At 58.6% G+C, this 9,832-nt stretch overlaps 1 protein-coding gene across 1 annotated transcript in view; it reads left to right on the forward strand.

Annotated features, from left to right (window-relative positions):
* Nucleotides 1-7,284, forward strand: part of NMT1 (N-myristoyltransferase 1) — a 36,906-nt gene extending 29,622 nt beyond the window's left edge. The window contains exons 8-13 of the mRNA XM_056126718.1: nucleotides 869-1,039; nucleotides 2,354-2,462; nucleotides 3,854-4,024; nucleotides 5,018-5,185; nucleotides 6,147-6,284; nucleotides 6,931-7,284. Coding sequence (XP_055982693.1) covers nucleotides 869-1,039; nucleotides 2,354-2,462; nucleotides 3,854-4,024; nucleotides 5,018-5,185; nucleotides 6,147-6,284; nucleotides 6,931-6,951 — 778 coding nt within the window. The 3' untranslated portion in view covers nucleotides 6,952-7,284. The remainder of the gene's footprint in view (nucleotides 1-868; nucleotides 1,040-2,353; nucleotides 2,463-3,853; nucleotides 4,025-5,017; nucleotides 5,186-6,146; nucleotides 6,285-6,930) is intronic.
* The last annotated feature ends 2,548 nt before the right edge of the window (nucleotides 7,285-9,832 follow it).

The raw sequence follows: 9,832 nt of genomic DNA on the forward strand, positions 1-9,832 counted from the left end.
GCAGAACTAAATGAAGAACAGCTAAAGAAACTCCCTACCTAGGAACTGGAGTGGGCCCCCAGCACTGCCAGGAGTAATTCCTGAGTGCATGAACCAGGAGTAACCCCTGTGCATCGCCAGGTGTGACCCAAAAAGAAGAAGAAGAAAAAAACTCCCTATCCAGAAGGAGGAATTTAGTATAGACTGGTCAAAATTTAGACCTGCGCGAAGGATTTGGAAGGAAAACTAAGTAATTGTGTCTCTGATTGCGATGAGGCTGTCCTAGAGTGCTCGGATTCCCTTTAGTTCCTGAAGATTGGGAGTTCTATTCCTTCAACCCTTACCTGTTGCTAAGACTGAGTTCCTCTACTTCCTGTAGGCTGGGGCGGTTGTTAACTTTTTTTCTTTTATCTTCTTATTTAAAGGTCTTCATGTTACTTACGTGACCATTAGCTTCTGATGTAGGGTACGGCCTTGGCTCACTCAGACTTGAAGAGAGCCTGGGAAATTGCTAGGAATGTTTATCATGGCTACAGTTGAAGTGGAGCCTCTCTTGACAGCTGGCAAGGAGAAACTGAGACTTCCTGTCCCAGGAAGCACAGAGCCTTCCGGCTTATCTCCTCATTTTCCCTGGATGCTTGTGGGAGGCAGACCCCTGAAATTGTGGGACTCCCTGCCTCTTAAAGGGAACCTTGCTAGCTCTTGGGCATTCCTCAGAGAGATGATGCTGGTCACACCTTCAAGTCCTTTGCTTGCTTTCCAGGGACCGTTGGGCACTACTCTGTGACAGCGGCCCTGGTGGCGGCCCTGGGGCCCCTGGGGTGGATCCCAGGCCCCTGTGCAAGCCTGTCCCGTAGCCCTCTCACTGGCTGCTTCCTGCCCTCTCCAGGGAGAAGAAGATGGTGGAGATCAACTTCCTGTGCGTCCACAAGAAGCTGCGCTCCAAGCGGGTGGCACCCGTCCTGATCCGTGAGATAACTCGGCGGGTCCACCTGGAAGGCATCTTCCAGGCTGTGTACACTGCCGGGGTAGTGTTGCCAAAGCCTGTTGGCACCTGCAGGTACCAGTCTCAAACAGACTGTGGGGGTGCGGGGGGCTCTGAGGGCACCCACTGCCCTGGAGAAGGACGAGAAGGAGGCGAGGGCCCACGGAAGCCTGCAGGGGCAGGAGGCGCCATGCAGCCTGGGAAGTGCCCTGACCCAGAGGCGTCCCCATCCCCAGCTTCCATCCTGATGTTTGACGATGGGCCGACCAACGGGCTGACCATAGAGACAGCACAGGCCAGAAGTGCTTACCTTGTGTGTGGCTGCAGCAGCTGCAACCGGGTCCAAATCCAGCACTGCATAGTGCCCCCGAGCACCACAGGGTGTGGCCCAACCACCCCCCCCCCCCCGCCCAAATAAAATGTGGGGTCACTGCTTGGGGTCTTTTTGTCTTTGCTTTCGGGGTGGTTTTGTTTGTTTCTTTTTTTCAGTGTTTGGGTCACACCCAGCAGTGCTTGGGGCTTACTCCTGGCTCTGTGCTCAGGGATCACTCCTGGAGGGCTCAAGGGAATCAAAAAGGGTGGCCAGGGAATTGAACCTGGGTCAGCTGTGTGCACGGCCAGTGCCCTACCCGCTGTACTGTACTCTGGCCCTTTTTATCTTTGTTTTTAAGGAGAAACCCAAGTCTGGCTCCTCACCTCAGCCTTGTCTGGGGCATGGGTTGTTGTTGGAGCGGACCTGACACAGGTCACTGCTCATGGCTGGCTCTGCATGCGGGGGCCATCCGAGCCCAGCAGCCCTGCTTGGGGTAATGTGCTGGTGATCCGACTCAGGGCTTCATCCAGGCAGGGCTTGTGCCCTAAAGGCCCTGGCCCCAAATCTGAGGGGCTTTATTTTTAGGGAGCAGGAATGATGGGTTTGGGGGTCACATCTGGCGGTGCTCGGGGGACTACATGTGGTGCCAGAGATGGAGCCAGGGTCACTAGGATGCAGGGCAAGTGCCTCAGACCCCAGGCCTGAGTGTTTGTGATAGTGGTCTGGCTTTTTCACAGGGTGACTCGTTTTGTTTTGAGTATGTTGTGGGTGGGAGAACAGCCTTGCCCATCTCCCAGGCTGAGAGCGGGAGGGAGGAGTCACCTGGGGAGAGCAGAGACTCCCCTGGACCAATGCGGGCAGCGAGGATCGTGTCCTCAGAGGGCTCTTGAAGTTGGGGATGGGGGAGAAAAGTTAGGTTGGGCTGGGGCAGTGCTGCACTCAGCAGAGGTCTGGAGAGCAGGGCTCCCCCTGTGCTGGCCCCCTGGCCAGGCTGCTCTCCCGCTGGTCCTCTTGAGCTCCTCGTGGCCTCGTCCTTCCCAGAATTCTCCAAGGACAGGACATCTGTGTCCCCACAGGTACTGGCATCGGTCCCTGAACCCACGCAAGCTGATTGAGGTGAAGTTCTCTCACCTGAGCAGAAATATGACCATGCAACGCACCATGAAGCTCTACCGACTGCCAGAGGCCAGTGGGGGCGGGGGTGGGGGAGGTCCCACCCACCCTGGGGGCAGGGGGAGGAGCTGCTTCCTCTGACAGGTGTCTAGAGCAGGGGGTTGTCTGATTTCATGTGGCCTTTCAGTTCTGCCCCAGTGTCTGGGCTGCCAGCTATTGACAGGCACCTGGAGCACTGACTTATCAGGGGCCTGAGCAGTAGTACGGCAGGTAGGACACTTGCTTTGCACACAGCCAACCCGGGTTCGATCCCCTATGGGTCCCCCCGACCCTCCCACCTACAGTAAGTAGCACCAGGAGTAATTCCTGGGCGTAGAGCCAGGAGTTGCCCCTGAGCATGTCCAGGTGTGGCACAGAAGCAGAACAAGGAAGAAAGATGTTGGTTAAGCCCCTGGAAGACCACAGGTCAGGGGCGGTGCTGGCGCCATAGGTGGTGCTCCCCAGCAGGGAATCACTCTGTTCTCGGGCTCTGTCCGGCTTCAGATCCTGATGGAGGGGACAGTCCCTCCCTCTCCTCCCCAGGTTTTCCTGTGTCAGCCCAGTGATTGTGCCCCAAGCCTGGATTAACTCCTGGGGATGGGGCCAGCTCTAATAGGCCACTTTGGGGGTCACGACCCTGCACAGCCGGCTAAGAACAGATTCAGGGTCCTGTTCTCCAGGGCCACGGTGGAGTCGCCCCGTAGGCAGGCAGAGCCTTGCGGAGAGGGGGTCCCTACCTGTCCCAGCTGTGGGTGTGAACCCCAGCATGGCTGCTTGTGGGCATGGGATCCAAAGCCCATAAGTGTCCCCAGAGAGGCCTGGATTGCCGGGTTCCAGGTGACGGTGGAGAGAAGTGTCGCTTGTCCCCACCTTTGCCTCCGTGGGTCTGAGACTATCCACTCTGCCCGGCTGTTGGCCACATTCCCAGGGAGCATTTCCTAGGAAAGTGGGTGAGGTCCCCCTGCCCAGGTCCTTCCAGTTGAGCAGTGCCCGAGGGCAAGGAACTGTCGAGGGGAGCCAGGGCAGATGGGGTGCAGCTGGAGGCTCGCCCTCCCTATCTGCATTTCAGACTCCTGTACACTGTAGGGGCTTGGTAGCATTCCTGGCTTCCTGCAGTGGGATGCCAACCACACCCTCCCCCGGGCTGTGGCAACCAGAAGTGCCTGAATATTGCCGGGTGTCCCGCAGAGCAGCTGGCCTCCTGGAGGAGGAAGGCCTGGGGTCAGAGGGAGCTGTGTTTCCTGGGCCCTGCAGAGAAGCGAGAGAGCCGCTGCCTTAACCGAGGGTGACAGTAGTGGGGAGGAGGGGCTGGAGGACCCTGGGGCCAGATTGTCTAGGAAGTCCTGGGTGCGCAGGTCAGGGCTGGGGCGGGAGGCCTCACTCCAGGTCAGCACATCTGATGCCATCTCCCTGTCTTCCTTCAGACGCCCAAGACAACTGGGCTGCGACCAATGGAGAAGAAAGACATTCCTGCCGTGCACCAGCTCCTCGCACGGTACCTGCGGCAGTTCCACCTCGCGCCGGTCATGAGCCAGGAGGAGGTGGAGCACTGGTTCTACCCCCAGGAGAATATCATTGACACCTTCGTGGTAGAGGTGAGGGGGCCTCTGGCCATGCTCTCGGACACTGGTCCCCTTACACTGCCCTGCTCCTCCCCGGAGCCGGCTGGCAAGGGCCGGCGGGAGGTGGCTTAAAGGGCTCATCACAGGCTCTGCCTCCTCCAGGGTTGAGCCCCTGCAGCTCCTGGTCCTCTGAGCAGCACCAGGTGCGTTCGGCTGCGGGAGCCCCTCCCCCTCCAAAAGCTACCAAGGCAATGCTACGCATGTCGGAATGGTCCTTTTAAAGATCTGCCACTAGGAGGACATTGGCCTTGCACTCCATCAACCTGGGTTCCATCCCCAGCACCACATGTGGTGCCCTGCACCCTGCCAAACATAAGCCTTAGTACCACCGGGTAAAAAACAGCATAAATAATAAAATGGTGGAGTTTGAGTGATGGTATAGCGGGGAGGGTGTTTGCCTTGCACTTAGCCAGCACGGGTTTGATCCCTGACAATCCCATATGGTCCCATGAGCAACGCCAGCGATAATTTCTGAGTGCAGAGCCAGGAGTAACCCCTGAACATCTCTGGGTATGGCCCAAAAACAAAGACAAAAGCAAAATTTTTTTAAATAATAAAATGGCATCCTCTGGGCCTGAGGGAAATCTTCCCCTCTGCTAGTCCTGGCGGGGCTAGTATGACCAGACACCCTAATCCAACCTAACCCTAGTCCAAGCCTAACCCTAACCCCAACCCCAACCAACATTAACCCCAGCCCCAACCTAACCCTAACCCCAACCCCAACCCTAACCCCAGCCACCAACCTCAGCCTCGACCTAACCCTAACCCTCACCTTTACCCCCGAGGCGAGGTGGGGTATACAGGCCTGTCAGATGATACTGCATTCAGCTCCATGCTCTGTGTCCTGGGCAGGCTTTCTCCAGCTGTGGGGCAGCCTATTTGGGTTTCTACCCTGTCATCTGGCACCTGGACAATTTCCCAGCTATTGCAGGAGCCGCAGGCTAATGTCCACTGTCTTCCCTGCAGAACGCCGGCGGCGAGGTGACCGACTTCCTGAGTTTCTACACACTCCCTTCCACCATCATGAACCACCCCACCCACAGGAGTCTGAAAGCTGCTTATTCCTTCTACAACGTCCACACCCAGACGCCCCTCCTCGACCTCATGAGCGACGCCCTGGTGCTCGCCAAGTTGGTGAGGAGTCCTGGAAATGGGGATGGCAGTTGGGTGGGGCTCTGGGAGACAGATTTAGGGATCGTCAGTGGGAACAGGTGTGTGTGTCAGGGGTGAGGGGCGGGTACAGTTGAGGAGCGTCAGTGGTGGAATGTGCTAGGGGATAGATCTGGGGAGGAGTCAGGGTGGGTACTCCCTTGCTCTGCCCAGGGAGGTCCCCACAATTTCAGTCTGGCTCTCAGCTCATAAAGGCCTGGAGCCCCCCAGCCATGAGGGGGCTCCTGAACTCTCCAGGTTCTCGTGAGTGGCTTCCCAGGTGGGGGTCGTGCTGGGGGGTGGGGGTGGGACAGCATCAGAGCAGCCATTGGAAAGCCCAGGGCGGGTGTGCCCGAGTGCCCAGCAGGGACGATAAGATGGAGCAAGTGACAGGTCAGGGCTTACCAGTCCTGTACAGTACACATTGGGGTGCTCGGCCAGTGATAGGAGCCTGTTTTTGAGGAAGGAAGGTGAGATGACTGCAAGTTACTGGACTTTCTCAGAGATGCATGACTAGCAGTGGTGGCCTGGAGCTAAAGCAATGGAATGGAGGTTAAGGTGCTGACCCTGCACGCAGTCTACCCAGATTCCATCCCCAACACCCCACATAGCTCCCTGAGTCTCACCGGGCATGATCCCTGAGCTCAGAGCCAGGAGTAAGGCTTGAGCAATGCTGGGTGTTAAAAAAGAAGTGGCGTCCTGGACGCCCATATCCCCACGTGTGCATGGATGAGGCCAGAGGGTGGCGCTCTGCGCCCCAGGAGAGCAAGGTGCTGGCTGGGGTGTCTCAGCGGCTCTGAGGGGCCGGGGCTCTCCCAGGCAGCTGTGTGGGCCATCGGTGTGGGAGCAGAAAGGACAGTTTGGCGGCGGTTTTCCTTCTCCTCACCCACTCTTTATCTTTTTTTTGCTGGTCTTCACCCACTGATTTGTCCCCGCCGCTGTGTAGAAAGGGTTTGACGTGTTCAATGCACTGGATCTCATGGAGAACAAAACCTTCCTGGAGAAGCTCAAGTTCGGCATCGGGGACGGCAACCTGCAGTATTACCTTTACAATTGGAAGTGCCCCAGCATGGGGGCGGAGAAGGTGCGTGTGTGTGTGTGTGTGTGTGTGTGTGTATATGTGTGTGTGTGTGTGCGTGTGTGTGTGTGTGTCAGGTGCCGCCTCCAGGCTCCCACCCTGCTGGAGTTGGGCCTTCTGGGGCAGGGAGCCACATCTCCAGTAGAAACCAGGCCACAGGGCCAGTCCCTTGGTATAGCTGCTGGGATGGTGGCTGATGGCACAGGCCCCAGAGCGGCACTGAGGCAGAGGGTGATCGTGGTCTCCTTCCCACTGTGGCTGCTCCGAGGCTGAGGCCTGACCCATCTTCCCTCACCCTCCCTCCCTGGTCCAAAGATCCCCTGGGATTTGGGAGCCAACACCTGATGCTGAGCAGCAAGAGGCCAGGTGTGGTGCCGGCAAGCGCCCCCTGGCAGGGCCTGCTGTGCGTGGAATGCTGCTGGCGCTTGGGGCTCATGCAGAACTGCAGGCCAGAGCCCACGCTTAGCGTACACGGGTCCTGGGTTTGACCCCCAGCACCACGCGGTTCCCTGAGCATTGCTGGGACAGTTCAGCTGCACCCCACCAGATGTGGCCCCCAAACCAACCAACCAGAAGTCCAGGCTGGGGTGGGGCACGGGAGCATCTTGGCCGCTGTCTGCTCATCCCTGCCTCTCCCCATTGGCTCCCCTAGGTCGGCCTGGTGTTACAGTAACCAGCCGCCCGTGAGATTCTGGACAAAGCCACTGAGAATTCAAACCAGGAAATGGAACCCACCACTTGTTGGTCCAATTTTCACAGACGTGAGAATCCCTGGCAAAGGGAGCAGAACGGAACCGGCTTTACCAAACCGCCGCTGAATTGTCAATGGCATTGCAGTGGCACGGGCTGCGTGCTGTCACCGCTGGCCGGGTCTCTGGTCTCCCTGTTTTCCAATTAATCACATCCTTCTGCAGGCATGATCAAGGGAATGTAACTGCTGAAAACTGGCCCGCGATTGGCATATTATGGAGTTAACGGGTGAATAATAAAAAGTATATATATTATATATATATAAATATTTTAAATATCTTTCATGTTCCAAGTGTACAAAGGATGTTTGGTCTCTAATGAAAAACTGATTCCAGATCCTTCCTCAAAATCAGAATCTGAGGACAGTGCCAGACAGGCCGGCTTGGCACCACGGTTGGTTGGCGTGAGAAGCAGGCTCGGCTTGCGGGGGAGCAGGAGAAAGAGGATGCGGGGACCCTGCCCTGGTTTTCTGAGTCGACTGCAGTGACCGGCTTCGGGAAGGCAGGCGAGGTGGAGGGCTAGCACTGAGCTCTGCGGGGGTCAGGCCTCAGCCCCCAGCAGGTGAGGGCCCGCAGGGTGGGCCCGGCCGCTTCTGCCTTATGCAATCGGAAGAGCTCAGCCCATGGAGGTGGGTTTCTCGTAGTGAGCCCCTCTGTGCACTGGGGCCCGCTCTGAGGGGAGTCTCGTTGCCAGCCACATGCAAGGGCTCTGTAGAGGAGCCGGGGGGTGACTGGCAGTTGGAAGGGGACCTTGGACCTCCTTGTAGCATCGGGGTGCTCATGAAGACCCACTGGTTCACATTCGAGCTGAAAGCAACACCCTGAAGCCCCCGGGGGTGCGGGGCACAGGAGGTGTGGGGCTGGCCCCCAACCCTTCATCCGCAGCCCCCAGCCTGTGCCTTCCAGCCCATCGGCCATTTCCTGCTGAGCGCCTTCCCAGCCCAGACTAGGCCACGGAACAGACGTGCTGGCGCCACTCTGAGCGCCGGTGGTGGTGGAACCCGGTTCCCTCTCATACCCAGGTTTGTATGGACTTGGCGGCCCCAAGAGAGAGGAAGCGGGTGGCCGGCAGGACCTGCCCTGTGTGGGTTCCTGGCAGGGGAAGACAGCTGCTCCGCTCGCTCGGCCCACTCTTCCAGACGGCAGCCAGGCCCTGTGGCCCACAGGCTGGGTCCCGGCTGGGTTCTGGTGGGGTTGACCGGAGGCTCGCTCGGCTCTCCCCTGAGCGCAAGGGACAGGGGTGGTGTCACCTGAAAGAGTACCCCCACTCTGGTGTCGGCCTTTCCACTGAGGCCTCAAGGCCTCCCTCATCCTGTGCTGTGAGCTGCAGGCAGCAACAGGCATGGCCAGCCCTTGACCTGCACTCCAGGACGCCCAGACCAAAGAAGCTGCTATTCTTGGCAAGATGCGCACTGCGCTCACAGCAGTCGGAGAGGCCCTGTGGCACTGGCACCCACATTCCTCGGCAGCTCACCTGGGCAGCGCCCCAAGACGTGGGGAAGCAGAGAGCGCCACCCCTGCCCTACCCCTCACGTCCATGAGCAGCGCCTGGACTCGGAAAGGCTCAACCCACTCAGGCCACGTCCCAGCCTGAGCTGCCTCTGAAGTTTGGGGTGCACATCCCCTAATGTGAGCTTTACTTAGGTGACCTAGGTTGTGGAATGGGAACAGAGGCCCCAGTGGCTGCTCTGGAAGAAACTTCTAGAAAGGCCCGTTGTCTCTGAAATCACGTGACCTGCCCTTCACTGTGCCACAGCCCTCGCCTGCCGTGTTGAGTCTCAGTGTGGGAGCCTGGAGAACCATTGCTTCCCTTCCGCGTCACCCCACCCACAGCCACCCAAGAAGCCATGAAGGATTGAGCAAAGCAAGGAGGCAGCCTGGGCCCACACCCTTTGCTCCCCACCCGCCAGGCAGAGCCGCTGTGCAAACACCAACTTGGGCATCTGTGGCTCCAAGCTGTGAACACGGGCTCGGCTGGCTCCTGTCTGTAGGTGAATTTCCCAAGAGACTGATGGATCTGTGGTCTGAAGGCCTGAGCTCCCGAATTGGCCTGAAGATGACCAGCATGGAGCGGCCCAAAGAGGACGCCGGGCGGGATGTGGTTGGGGTTCCGGGGTCTCGCGACCTGGCTTACAAGGCAGCCGGCTCCAGGAAATGGGACAGGACCGTTTGGGGTGCAGTCTTGGCACGCTGGAGCTGGCAAGGGGCTTCACCTTTTTGTCTTGGCTTTTTTCTGGGCTGTGGGAGGGGCGTCCATTTCCGGGGGAGGGGGGAGGAAACGCCACCTGCGTTGTTCTGCTGGAGACATGCACTGTTCCTAATAAAGGAAGCAGCTCAACTCACTGCCCTTCTGTGTCTACTTCCAGGGTGGGAGTCCCAGTGAGGTCATGTCAGGAGCGCCCTGTCGCTGAGGGAGCAGGGGCACAGCACTGGGGTGACATTTGCAGATCTCACTTGGACAAGGCTGCCTTGAAGGCAAACTGGTGCTCCAGCAGCCCCCGCCCCCCATTCCCAGCCTCACCTGCCCACCTGGGCCTGACCGCACTGTCTGCATGTTGGGAGCAGAGCAAGTCCGGGGCCACCCCTCCCATCCTCTCTGCAGGCCTCTGAGGCGCTGCACTGCTCTTGGGCTACTGAGGTGCTAAGCCTGGCTTCCCTTCCCATGGGCACGGGCACCCAAGCGCCTTCCAGAGAACCTGGACTCTGGGACCCACCTAGACAGACCCAAGCTCTTGTCTCCCCAACCAGACCTCAGGACACATTCCTGCAGCCTCTGACTTCCTGCACCCCCTTAGTCGGCCTGGG

This window comes from Sorex fumeus, unplaced genomic scaffold, assembly GCF_029834395.1.
Source record: "Sorex fumeus unplaced genomic scaffold, SorFum_2.1 ptg000063l, whole genome shotgun sequence".
Lineage (NCBI taxonomy): Eukaryota > Metazoa > Chordata > Mammalia > Eulipotyphla > Soricidae > Sorex > Sorex fumeus.